Genomic DNA, 14,348 nt, shown 5'->3' with positions numbered 1-14,348 from the left:
CTGTCAGCAATGGCAGTGGAATGGAGGGGAAGAGAGTGGACAAAGGCCTGAATTGGGTGAGGTCTGCTGGGTGCTGAGTCTTTAGGAAGTCAGGGTGGGTGCTCAGTGTAGGCCTGGGCCCCTGGGAGGCAGGAAGCAGCTGGAAAGGGAGGCTTCCAGCCTGATCCAGGGGAGCAAGGATCACAGGCACCTTCAGCCTGGGCTGCCTCGGTTATGTCTCCTGAGTCTCTCAGAAACAATGCAAAGCACACAAACAAAAGTCAAATTAAAGGGAAAAGAAAATCCAGGTCAGGCTGAAGAGAGAGAGACATCAGTTGACAGCCCCTTTCTCACCTGTGACATAAAGCCCCAGCAGGGAGCATCACCCTCACTCTTCAGCACGGGGGACAGGCTGGAGAATTCCAGGACAGGCAGGGCGTGAGCTTTAAGGGTTTCACGTGGAATAGTTCTAAAAAAGAGCACCCCCACCCCCTGTCCTGTGCCTCCGTACCCTTTCCCTGGGCAATGTCATCTTAGCTCTCTGTCAAGTCCTTTGCCTGGCCATCTGCAGACTACGAAGTCTCCTGAAACCAGGTCCATTTGGTCGTGGCCAATTTTACTAGGAGCTTGTAAAAATATTAGGCATGCAGCCAGGCTGTGCAAACTGCTCGAATGGGGGGAGGGGGACCACCTGACAGCTCTCCCTCTCAATGAGTGACACCCCCTGGGACTGTTTGCGAGCACTCCCTCTCAATACCCCATCCACCAATTGCTCAGGCCAGGAGCCGAACGTTTCATTCATACCACCCTTCCTACACAGCCTCCATCATCAAGTCCTCTCAGCTCCCCTTGGGAAATTTGTCTTTAATCTGCCTCCTTCTCTCCATTATCCCAATGATCTCTTTCCCAGGCCCTTGCCATTCCCTCTTCACTGGTCTTCCCAATCCTACTTTAGCCCCTTCAATCTCGCTCTCCACTCACAGCCAGTGACCCTTTAAAATCAGATCAAATCAATTATATCACATCCAGAAGAAAACCTGACTTTCTCCCTCTGGCAGACAAAGTCCTCTCAGATACAGGCCCTACCTCTCAAAGCTCTTCCTTCTTCCACCTCTGACTGCTTTTTCCCTCAGGTACTCAGACAAGCCATGCTCACCCTTTCCTCTCTCATCTCCTCCTTTGGGATGTGCTACCCCATCTTCAAGGGTCTGACCCTTATCATCAGGCTTTGGCTGAGCCTTGTATCTTCGCAAGGAGGACCCTCCCTCCAACCCCAATCTCAAGAGGCCAGGCAGTCACAGCACCTCACCCAGCAGAGCAGTTGGGTTGCAGTCTGGGTCCCAGGAAAGCAGACCCTGAGGAGTTGAGAGCACGAGATGTTAATTAGGGAACACTCAACAACTGTGGAAGAGGGGCAGGAAGGACGGGCAGAGGGGCAAGTTGGCTGTGACGGAGGCTCAACAGCAGTCCCGTGCGGTACTCTGCAGTTGGTGTGACCCTTGACTTGGACCCAGACACGGATCGAGGATGGCCAGGCCTTTGGACTCCTGCTCTGAGGGGTCTTTGCACATGGGCCTCCCTGGGCTCACTCCAGCTACATCTGTGGCTGAACCTGTCCCAGAGGAGCAGCTGGCACGAGGCTGCCTGCCACAAGTGCTCCCAGAGCAAGGCCTTCAGAGAAGGCGGTCTGGGCAGCTCATCACAGTACCCAGCACAGCTTATCTCTATTTGGTATTTTTCTGAATTTTTTATTATGTTTCTCTCTTCTACAGGGTAAGATCTATAGAAGAATTCTGCCTTGTGTACCACTGTGACCTCCACCGAACATATCAGTGAATGAATGCTTTCCATTTAATTTTCACAACCACCCTTGAAGATCTATAATTTGATTCTCATGGCACGAACGAGTTAAACGAGGCTTAGGTGAAGAAACTTAACCAGTCAGTGGCAGGGCCAGGGCTCCAGTTGCCTCTGTCTAGATCACAGCCAGCACCCCTCCACCACACTGGAATCACAGAGTAGGGCAGTGCGGTAGCTGGCTCTGTGTTGATGTGGGAGGGTGCACATTCCGTGTGCGGCTTTGAACAAGATTATAAATCACTGAAGGATTTAGGTCATTCCCTACAATCCCTCCTGGTCTGTGTTTAATCGATGGCCCCTGTGCACACAACTCCTAGTAAATGTGGGCTCACTGATGTGAAAACCAACCCCCACAGGCCCTTGTACTACACATACAAGCAGGGGTCAAGCTGATTAAACTGAAGAACAATTCTGCTTTCTCATTTCAAAACTGCTTCCTGGTTGGCTCCTTTCACTTCCTGTTCTTTGCCAGTGCTCCCCCAAGAAGCCCGGCAAAAATCTATCTCAATCTGAAGATGACTTTGAAGCAAGGTTTTTCCTGGCCCATTCTGTCTGCTAAAGAAAAGTCAGCAGCCTGTGTGATTTCAAGGATTCCCATCTCTTCCCAAGGGCATCCTGGAATTTTGTCAGTCTGACCCCCATCCATAAAATATCTCACAAAAACACTCGGGGTGGTTTGACCCAATAGCCCATTTTGTTGGGGTCGCTGGACTCAGAAGCTGCTATGATACTTCTGAAGTCACGTGAACTAGACCACCAAGTATTTCTCCCTAATAATCAAGTCAACCACAACCCCTGTTATTGGGGAAGACATATAGGAAAATATTCATGAGAAAATGAAAGATTTACGCCTGAATCTAAGTGGCCAGTGATCTTTGGGGAAGAGAGACATTATTTGTCTGTCTGGCAAGGACACGGGACTTGATCTAGGCCAGAGTGGCCTGAAGGGTGGCACTCCACGTGCTGTTCAAGCACATTTTCCTGGGGGCAATAAAGTACAATTTACTGAAAATTGTATGATTTTAGACACTGAGGTTTGAATTTCATATTCACTCTCTCGGCACATTTGAAGGGTTTATGAGTTATTCAAAGGCAAAGTTGTCACAAAGAAGCTGTGGTACTACTACCACCACCACCACCAGTTAACCTTTACTGAGCACTCACTACATAACAGCCACTGTATTAAGACCTTCTTGTCCATCATTCACTGATTCCTCACACAACCCTAACAACATCCTCATTTTACAGAAGAGAAAGTTGAGCTCTAGAGGTAAATAACTACCCAAGGTCATACAGGTAGGACGTACTGGAGCTGGTGCTCAATAAACATCTAATAAACGAGTGACCGGTAGTCAGCCTGGTACCTTCACTCTTCCTCACAACATAGTAGGTTTCTCAGGCCTCTGGGCCTCTACTGAAAAAATGTACCAGAACCGAGTGCTCCCTAATGGCAAGTATACACAGGCACACATAGCTCTCCGGGGAACACATGAAGCCCACCTGTTCACCTCTTTGATAACAAAGGAAATAGTTCAAGGAACTAGAATGACATTGACTGCCCATCAGTCCAGATGAGAAATTTCCTGCCAGCACTGACCCCAAAGCTGCCATGTCACCATCCAGAATCCATGTGAACTGGGGAAATGGCAGACCAGTGGCACCTGTTCCACTTTCCAAATTTCTGAGCCCAACTGGTCAAGCCAGACAACGCAAGAAAGAACTAAGCTCAGGCAGAATTTGGGTTAAGTGCATTAAGTCCCGTTCTGAATGTGGCAGGGGCAGGTGGTTCCAAACATGGCCATGCACTTACTGGGGGTTGAGCAGTTACCCCCAGAATTCCCAGTCTGGAGGGAAGCATTTGTTGAGTACCTCACAGGGGTCCCCCGTTCCTAGCCCCGTACTCCTAAGTTTCCCAGAGGAGGCAATGCCTGAACTAAATCTTGAGAGGCAAGTAGCATGAGCCAGGTAGTCAAGGACAGGGTACTCCCAGTAGAGGAAACAGCAAGTGCAAAGGTGTAGTAACACTAGCTATCATCAAACAAATCCTTCCTCTGTGCCCACTCGTTGCCATAAGCACTTTACAGACATCACCACTAATTTCACGGAGTTTGTCACATCTTGTTCCCCCTACTAGAAGTCAGTTCCATGAGGACAGGGGACATCCCCCACCACTGTATTTCTAGTGCTCAGTCAGTCAGTATTTGCCAACAAACCTTTCTCTTCCAATGGCTGTCAAGTATTTAAAAGATTTTGGTTTTATTTTATTTTTAAATTAAATTTATTGGGGTGACACTGGTTAGATTATATGGGTTTCAAGTGTACATTTCTGAGACATGATCTGTATACTGCACTGTGTGCCCATGAATCCAAAACAAAGCTGACTATCCAGTATCATGTACGAAGCCACAGAAAGGGTAAAACATGAGTACTTAGACACATACATGCACACTCAACAGAATTTGAAATGCTTTTCCCAGTAAGTATAAAATTAGAACTGCTAAGGAACCAAACATTTGAGTAATAATCCAGCACTTTTCAGAGTTACTCCTCCAGAAAGATGCATAAATCTATTGAGATAACAGAAAATGGCTGATTTTCCTTTGGATTTTCAAAGGTAAACACACACACAAATGCCAAAATTAGATTTTACTTGAAACATAGTAAGGATTTCTAAATTCATTTTGAATTGACTCCACCTCCATTTTGTTTTCATTCAAAACAAGTCTAGAGAAGAACACGAGACTGAGAGCTGGGACAGCGACACCAGGGGCCAGCCACACAGAAAAAGTTTTGATGAGAGCTTGTATAGATAAAAACATTTGGAATTCTTTAAAAACCAAATTTTAGAATCCAGCCCTTGACTGGAGTGGTTCAGTTGCTTGGGCGTCATTCCTCAAAGTGAAGCCTGGGTTGCAGGTTTGGTTCCCAGTCCGGGCACATGCGAGAGGCAACCAACTGATGCTTCTCTCCCTCTGTCTCCCTCCTTTCCCCTCTAGAACTAAGTAAATGAAATCTTTAAAAACAAAACCAGAACCACTTACAGCTATGTGGGAAAATCTCACATTTAAAATCTGAGAGAACCCCAATTTTGCATAACTGAATAGGAAGTGGCCTTCCCCCAGGTAATCATGAAGGATCCTGGAGAACGGGCATGATCTCGCAGGACCCACTCCCTTGATCGCAGGTCGCTGGTCCAAGGACAGACACCTATGCCAAGCAGGACCAGCAGTTCTGTGGGTATGCAGATTTGCCTGTAGAGTCCATGCCATTTGTGTAGCTGCAAGGCATAAAACTAGGGGACTTCTGGAAGCCAAGTTTACAGTTAGTGTTATACTCAAACTAAATTGTGTTCCCTCCAAAATCCATAGGTTGAAGCCCCAACCCCCAGGGACCTTTAAGGAAGTAACAAAGGTTAAATGAGGTCTTATGGGTGAGTCCCTAACCCGATGGGACTGGGTCCTTATAAGAGGAAGAGATACTAGGGAAGCACAGAGGAAAGGCCATGTATGGACACGGTGAGAAGGCAGCCAACTGCAAACCAAGGCTTCACCAGAAACTGGCAATGCTGGCACCTTGATCTTGGGCTTTCTGCCTCCAAAACTGTGAGAAATAAATGCCTGCTATCTAAGCTGCCCAGTCTGTGGTGTTCTATTATGGCAGCCAGCGCAGACTAAGACAGTGAGGAAGGATAAAGCCGAGGAACAGAAAGCACACATGAGTCCAGAGTGCATTTAGTTATTTCTAGAGCCCAACAATATTCTCGTCTTGAATTCAAACTTTAGGATCCTTACAATAATCTCCTGTGAGTTTAAGCAAATTTAAATTAAGTGTCTTTTCGTTTGCAACTAAGTAACATTGGTTTCTGGATAGCTGAAGTTTATGCCTGAATGTAAAGTTGTAAAGCCATTTTGGAAGGGAACCTGAGATATATTTCATCTCTGCCTTCTGTAAAAAAATATGTTTTTAAAAAAACCCATTAACTTAGGTTTTCCAGAATGAGTATTATAAAGGTGTTTTATGATATGGCTGTAGTAATTAAGATATCTGAGGTCTGCCTTTCTTTGCTGTTGGCCTCACCACTCTAGACCTATTTCCTTCCTATAGTGAAGTTATTTCTGCTAATCACAAAAACTCTGATGCCACCAATGACTGATCTCACAGCACTCAAAGGAGTTAAGCCCCTGAACTTCTCAGGATGATTCCCCTTCTGCAAACTGAGTGTTTCTTCTGATAACAATATTCCACATGCTCCATGGTCACCACCCCAGAGCCTCCCGGGGGTCTGGGCCATGCTCTTTCCTCTTTGGCGTGTCTGTGACTTGCTTATGTGTTACTTACTTTTCTAGCCTTGCTTCTTGTTCGGCTCATCCAGCATCCGTGTGCTATCTGTACCCTTTCCTCTGCCTGGACACCGGGTTTTCCCGGGTCAAGTTTGTAATGACTGTATGGAGACTACGAGCATGCAAAGGCCTGGGTAGCTCTCACCCAGACAGACTCTCAGGTTTCCGGAGGACTTTTTAGCTTATTAATCCCCTGAAGAGGAATCAAAGAATCAAAGGGTGAGGTTTGCTGGCTAACGTCTCATTTGTTAACACCTGCTTCCTTTGGTGGATCACAAGGGGGAAAGAGAGGTAAAAAAAAACCTGAAAAAAATATGAGAATAACAGTATTTTCCAAAAATCAGGAGGCTTCCCCCCTCATTTATTTTTTAAAAATATAAGCAAGCTTCTTGATTGTTAACACAGAATCTATCTTACATATCACTAATCTTTTGATCACCTTTGTTACAGTAATCTAACTGAATGAAGTATCTGAAGTTCCTAAAACACATTACACCTGTTAGTGACCTTGTTACTTCTAGATGACACAGGAAAGGTGAATGAAGGTGAATTACAGCTGACTTTCAGATATTCTGTACCTTGTGCATGATATACAGTATAATTATCCCTGGCTCCCCCTAATAATTTAAAACTTAGAAATAACATGAAAGTGACAAAGGCTTGTAAACCGTTCTCCTCAATACAGAATAGTAAGCAGCAGCATGTAGGTCAGCAATGCAGATGGTGAGGAGGATTGGCTAATAGGATTAACACAATTAAGGACTTTTGAAATCAGCTTTTTAAGTTAAAATTCTATTTCTTTCCAAATTCGAATGACTCTCAGCTAAATTTTAGATATTTGAGCAATAGTGATTACAGGCACTCCTTTCGATTGTGTAGGTCAGCCTTGGAATGAACACCTAGAAAGAAATGGACAACAATGGTTCTTACGACCCGCTTCTGAGGAGCCTGCCTTAAAAAAGCTTTTATCACCCCTGTTGCACACATTCTGGTAAAATCATAAACACTCCTCATGTTAGATGGTGCTGTGCCGACATTTTCCATCTGAACCAGCTTGAAGCCTATTTATCCCACTGGACTCTACAGGCTTTTTGTACTGACCCAAAGGTAAGCTAGTAACTCAGGCATCCAGGCAAACAATGCAAATACAGAATGCGACACCACTAGTGACATGCTAAAGAAATGGTCTGAGACTACTTTATAAAGGACAAAGATGACTTTGGAAGATACTGACTTATCCATTTAATAGGTTTCCAAAACCCAAACCAAATAAAACGCAACAACAGCAGATCTAAATTACAACACTTTATTGCAGCATCGGCAAAGGTCAGATTTCTGAAGCTGGTGAAGATCGGGCAGCATTTCCATGTGAAATGTTACAACTTTACAAGTTTTGTTTCTTATTTAATTCTACATGCAGAAACTAAAACATGGTAAAAGAAAAAAATGCAAAAAAGCTAGAAAAAAGATGTAATCAAGTTGTAGCATACAGATGTGCTCTTTAACTAAATTTACTATGCCTACTGAAAAGCAAACGAAAAGACAACTATCCTAATAAATTAACAGATTGCCAGAAACAGACTAAGAACCCTCACTTCTATTTAATGAAGGGGGGAGGACGACGGAACGAAACAAAACAAAACAAAACAAAAACAAAAGCAAAAGAAAAGCTCTACTGTTTCCATACTTTGTTTAGAGACAAGCTGTAAACCCATGAAGGTCAACAAAATCTTCTGATCCCCTTCTTGTTGTCCTTCGTCCATTCTCTGTGACATGCTGACTGGCTCATTGTTTTCAATGATACTTACAATGGGCTCGGTACCCCTCTTCTCAGGCCGGTGTGACTTCCCTCAGCCATCTGAATCCATGCTCTTTGTTATACCACAGTCTTTCACATTTTCCTTTTACCCTAGTAGGCAATTTTATATGACTTACTCTGATGAATAACATTTATTTTTCTCCCTCATCCCCTGTTCCTCTTGAAACGAATTCCTAAACAAAAGCCTTCCTGGTGGATTATCTGGTATTTGGATATCTTTCATCATTTTGTTGTCCTGCATGTAAGTTTTTACTAGAAGATTTTACTGCTTGTGCTATACTTTTCTACTGTAGTCCTGGAGCCCCCAAATGTTATCTTCTTCCAACATGGGATGTTCAATTCAGAGACACTGTAACTCAAATCAACTTTAAAACTCAAGTTCAGTTCCCCCCATACCATTACAACCATTTCTTCTCTGGTTCAGCCATCTCAACGGATGCTCTTCTGGGTGTAACTGCTCAGTAGTCAAGTTAACCATCTCATTTCTTGACTGCCATTCTCAAGAGAAGATTAACCCTCACGTGATTTCCATTACAAAAGGCCATTTATGCCTTATCTGGAAGCGGCTTGTTCCGGTGTTGGCAGAGGCTGCTGTTTCCGCCTCATGGCCCCAGCCTGTCCCAGGTTCAGATTCGCAACTCTCTAGACCGACATGCTGAGATGTGTCCACTGCTCTCATTCAATTGCTGGAGGACTCCACTATCCACAACATCAGATACAGGACCTAATGAAACGACACGTGCTGCTGGATCAACGTCTCCTAGAGGCACAAACAGGGCAATGTTAAAGAACTGGTACTGGGCACAAACCTCCAGCAAGAAAAAGAACCCGTTAAAAACCACCAGTCACTGTTTACGGATGTCTCCAGATTAATCAGTGCTTTTCAAAGAGCACACAAACTCCTACTGGACTAAGACATGAGGAGCCTGAAAAGGAGCACTAAAAAAAACAAGTCTGACAGTGATCCAGGGATCTTTCTTACGAATGTTCTCTAAGATGCTGAGAATTCACAGTTTGTGTCATGGGTGAATTGTACACCCCCAAATTCATGCTGAAGTCTAACTCCTGGTACCTCGGGATATGACCTTCTTCGGAAATCAGGTCACAGAGGATGTAATTAAGTCAAGATGAGGCCGTATCACAGCAGGATGGTCCCCTAATCTAGTATAATTGTGTCCTTCGAAGAAGGGACGGTTTGGACACAGACACACAGAGACAGAATGCCACATTAAGATGAAGGCAGAGATCAGATGTTACTGCAAAAGCCAAGGGACAATATAGATTGCTGGCAAGCCGTTAGAAGCCAGGACAGAGGCATGAAACAGAATCTCCCTCACAGTCCTCGGTAGGAACCAACTGTGCAGATACCTTGACTTTTGATTTCTGGCCTCCAGAACTGTGAGGCAAACAGTTTTGTTGTTTAAGTCACCCAGTTTGTGGTACTTTCTTATGGCACCTCTAGCAAATTAACAGTTTATTTTTTACAAGGCAAATACACTTGCAAGAAACTTTCGAAGAAATCAAGAGAAAGCAACAGTCTAAAATAGAATACTTTAAATCAGTACAATAAATGATAGGAAAAATATGTTCATAGTCTTTGGTAAGACATCTATCACTAGTTATACTGTAGGGGATTGTCACTTGACTGGTTTAGAAACAAACAATGATTCTGTGAGATTTAAAAATCTAAGAGCCCCCAAAGTACTTAAAATTTATACTCTGGATTAAATGCTGTTGTAAGAGGTACTCTATTTTATAACAAAACTACCACTTATTTAACCTTACAATAAGGACATAAAGAAAAAATTTAAAAATGCACAGTCTTTTTAAGCTGAGTTTTAAAAAGTCTGGTAGTATATAACCCCTTGCTACTCAGAGTGTGGTCCATAACTTCAGCAGCTTTGACATTCATCAGAAATGAATCAGAACCAGTAGTTTAATAAAAGTCAAGGTGCTTAAATACATAAGTTAAAGCTTGAGCAGCAGAGGTGTAATCCATATGAATTTGCAGCATATAACCCATCTTAGTACTAACACCTGCCAAAGATGCTAAGCTGTAGTTTTATCAACACTAGCAGAGTGGAAAACAACCTGGATAATTATTTACTTAGAGTACTAATGCTATTTTAACTCATTATAAGCAAATGTTTATACTTTGTTGGAGCATTACTGCCCAGTGAGAATGGTTGAAATTTTAACTCACAGCCCTATTTCAATCCTGACTAGAAAATGAAAAAAACCATAATGCCTTGTAAGAAAAACATTAAACTGCTTTGATAACCAGTTTCCAAATAAATTTCCCTTTATCTACCATATAATGTCAATATTAATAACTATTTTTTAAAAGCAATAGCCAAATTAAGAATCAAGTAGAAAAGAGTTTTTGAGACCTCATTAACAGAATTTTCTTTTCACTCTTTTGTACGGCAACTCCCAGCTCCACGTGTCCTCCTGAAGGTATCTGGTGAACCCCTGCTCTACACACACATCTTTCTACCAAGTCTGGCCCAGCACTAAAAATAGAAGAAAATAAGAAGAAGCCAAACCACCAGGAGACTCCACCCCATCAGTTATGCTCTTTCAAATGACTACATTTATTCACTGGAAAACCAGTTTAAAAAATGGTAAAAAACATTTCGTGCTCAACAGGCTCAAAAACTCACATTTACACGTCTGCTTATACATCTGCACTGCTGTACACAAGTGCACTGGAACAGCACTAGCTTTGAAAATACCACAATAATTTGTAAAAGGCCATTTTCAAGAATGATGGACAAATCAGGATTTCTGTTTTTCGAGTTATAGTTTTAAGGAAAGATTTAAAACAGAGAGGTTATTCTCACAAAATCAGAAAACAAGAGGGAGAAGAGCTAGGGAGCATAACACATGGAAAAAGATTATTAAATGACTACACATAGATTTGTAAAAGGCCCTTTGTCTATTCAACAAATATTTACTGAGCACCTGCTATGTGCCAGGCACCAAGAGCTCTTTGGAGGAGCTATAATGGCCTTGCCTCTGCCCTCATTCATCAACCTCATGGGGAACAGACAAGCTAGCAGGTTATTAGTAGTGTCTGCGGAGAAACCATGAGCCAGGGCAGCAAATACACAGCAACCTATGTTAAACTTTAGAATACCAAGGTGAGACCTGCTGGAGGAGCAGGAATTGTCCAGAGGAAAAGCACGAGGGTTCCAAACAGAGGGAGACAAATAAAAAAGAACTAAAAGGCCAGCTTAGTTGGGTGTATGGGAAAAATAGCAAGAAATAAAGCCAATGAGGAAAGTACACCTTCAACATGTTAACATGTTGAGGAGTTTGTACTTTATCCTATAAGCCACAAGGACCAACTGAAGAGCTCACATAATCAGAGAGCAGATTTCATTTTAGAAAAAACACTGTGTAGAGCAGAGAGAATGAAACAGAAGGGCTTGAAATTAAAGATTGAGAAGTAGGTCAGGAGGCTGCTAGCAAGAATGCAATTAGAGGTGATGGTAGCTGGATCCACGATCCCACAGTAAAAGTGGAATAAAATGAGGAAGTATGACAGCCATTCAGTAGTAAAATACAGAGAATTTGTTAATTAACTAGACATGGAAATTGAGAGACACATGAATCTAAGGTAAAAAACCTCCATTTCTAGTCTGGACAACTGAGTGGGCAGTGTTTCCATTCACTAAGCCAGAGAACAGGGAAGGAGACTGGCTTGCAGGCGGAGACACACTGAGGTTTATATTCCTCTGAGACGTCTAGTGGCTGTTTAGAAGATGGCTGGGTATACAGTCAGAAACCAAGACACGAGCATCTCCAGGCAGAGGCAAGTCCAGAAAAGAGACAGGAGTAAGAGAAGTCAGGGAAGGAAGAGAAAGACCAGAAATCAGCAGAGCCAAGTCAGGGAAGACAGTGCCAAGGAGAAGAGGGTCCACATGCTAAGTCCTCTGAGAGCTAAAGAGGCTCCTGAATGAAGCATTAAGAGGCAGCCTGGTGATTCCAGAAAGGCAGCTTCAGTAAATGGCAGGGAAGGTTAGCAGACTAGTTAGCCACACTGTGGGGGAGGTGAGAAAGAATCCCAATTCTTCCCAGTTTGCCTAACTGGGGCAGGGCTGGAGGGAGGAAGGAAGACATTAACAAAGAATTTGAAAAAATGACTGAAAAACTGGCAGTAAACTAAGAGAGGCGAACCTTTGTGTTCACATCCACATCCACTATAGCATACAAGTTTACACATCGATCTCTGCACAATTTTGTTCCCCACTGCCTAAGAAATACTTGGTACTTAACAGACTCTCAAAAGATTTTTAAAAAAGAAATATATGACTGGGGCTGAACTAGCTCTCTCAAGTTACCTGTACCTGTTTTACCCAATGGGCTACAAAAGTGTTTTTTGCTACTTTTTAATTTTCCATAGTATAGGACTGAAACCATGGTAGGTGCTGGATGCATGTAAGCAAATCCTACTGCAGATATCAGTTAATGTATCAAACATAATACCCTACGGATTCTGTAAAGTCACTCAATACTTAGAAATTAGGGAAAGACGCTAATTTGCAATATCTGACTCTGGAAGGAATGAGACCTTAATAGAAATAATGTTGTTCAGAGATGTTAAGCTGCAATAAGGACAGGTACACTTGATAGAAAACATCAAGATAAAAATATTCTAATAGTTCTGTCTTCCAATCACAGGAAAAAAAAGAACAGACATTATCAAGAACACTATGGTATATATTTAAAGCCACTCTAAAAAAGATAAAAGCAGGAAACTAATATTTTCACAGCCTGTTAACCTAGCTACCTGCTTCTACATTTTGGCAACAATAAAAGGTTTTATTAAAGGACTAATAAAATTTGGATAATTAACTATAACAATATATTATGCCTAATTAGAGGGGTTTGTATATCCTTTCCTCCTTCCTTCCTAAACATCTCTAACTTCGATTTCTAAAAACATTACCCTCAACAGATGTTAAAAAACTAATTCCTAAATTGTCATGACAAACCTATTTTCTAAATTTGCCTCAAGTTGTCTGAGCATGTAGTTAAAAAAAAAAAAAACCCAAAAACCATTATCAGGAACACACAAATATATTCAGTGAGTAAAAGAGGTAGGCTCTAACATCTGTATTTTCCCTAATGCTAATCTCCTCGACAATGAACTACACCTGCTACTATTCCCAGCACACTCCCTTCTACACCTGCTCACCTGCCCCCAATGACAAGGTGACATCTTAGGGCTTTTGTATATCCTCAGCCTAAACACTAATACCTGGAGGGAGATCAGTAAGAGGAGCAAAGCCAGTATCACTTTTGATCATACCTGACCACAAGACAGAAAACTGAGCTGATGATGAGTCTTTAGATCAGGTCCCAGAAAAACTTTAAATAATTTCATTCTTTAAAAACAGATGAATGAGGCCTCATGAGGGCACACATTCTATGTGAAATTACTTATAGAATTTTAATAGTTTTCCCATTAAGCAATTCAAGTTCAAGTAGAAATGGCATAAATCCTAGGACATTTCATAATTTAAAAAACAAACAAAATACCTCAAAACAAATTCAACCTGCATGGTTGATAGTCTAGCAAACAGATTTTGAGTTTTGTAAACATTAAGATGACTTAAGACTGATCTGACAGACCCTAACACACACAAATCCTGTGATTTCTATTAAGTAATCTATAACCAGTCTTCTATAGATGCACAAGAGAAAGCAAAATCAATGCGGCTACAATCAAGACTAAAAACAAACAAAACGAAACAACCCTGTAACTGTTTTATAAATAGGTCTTCTTTTCTCAAGTACCTACAATGCAAAGACTTTTCTATTTTGCTAATAATTAGGCCTTCATCATTAAGTATAATCCAGAACTACCAAATTTATTCACATGGACATCATGAAAACTGAAGAGCTAAGGGAGAAATGAGAGAGATGGTCCTACCTCCCACCAGTCTTAAAGATTAGATCCGCATTAGGTGCTCCCTTTGGATGTTGGTAACGAGGCCGCCGCTCCCGATTGGTGTTTGCTGGAGCTGGGCGCTGGGCAAGAGACTGCAGCATTTCTGTCATGAGGAGCAAAACAGAAAAGGTGGTGAGGTCTGTAAATGCACTCCTTCCATGAAGCAAACAAAAGCCTAGGGAGATCCAAGTTTATTAGTCCTGTCAGGTTGCTGATTAAAGAAATATAACCACTAAACACACTAAAATGATTAAGAAGTACTAAAAGACCACACCAAGAGATGAGATGTGCTCTTTAAGATCCAAAGGTTCCCTTATTGTCAATTTGGACTCAATGTAAGTGTCTTGTGAGGCAGTAAAACAGTATGAGAAGCAGTATAGTACAGCAATTA

General features: G+C 42.2%; 1 protein-coding gene across 2 annotated transcripts in view; it reads right to left on the bottom strand.

Moving 5' to 3' along the window:
- Window positions 1-7,471: 7,471 nt before the first annotated feature.
- The window catches only part of UPF2 (UPF2 regulator of nonsense mediated mRNA decay), a 115,016-nt gene continuing 108,139 nt past the window's right edge, over window positions 7,472-14,348 (bottom strand). For both annotated transcript variants that reach the window (XM_024580183.4, XM_024580181.4), the window contains exons 21-22: window positions 13,940-14,060; window positions 7,472-8,758 (exon numbers count right to left, since the gene is read on the bottom strand). In XM_024580183.4, the coding sequence (XP_024435951.2) occupies window positions 8,749-8,758; window positions 13,940-14,060 (131 nt within the window). In that variant the 3' untranslated portion in view covers window positions 7,472-8,748. The remainder of the gene's footprint in view (window positions 8,759-13,939; window positions 14,061-14,348) is intronic.

The sequence above is a fragment of the Desmodus rotundus genome, chromosome 4 (genome assembly GCF_022682495.2).
Source record: "Desmodus rotundus isolate HL8 chromosome 4, HLdesRot8A.1, whole genome shotgun sequence".
Lineage (NCBI taxonomy): Eukaryota > Metazoa > Chordata > Mammalia > Chiroptera > Phyllostomidae > Desmodus > Desmodus rotundus.
The sequence above is the reverse complement of the archived record's forward strand: the minus strand, read 5'-3'. Positions and strand labels throughout refer to the sequence as shown.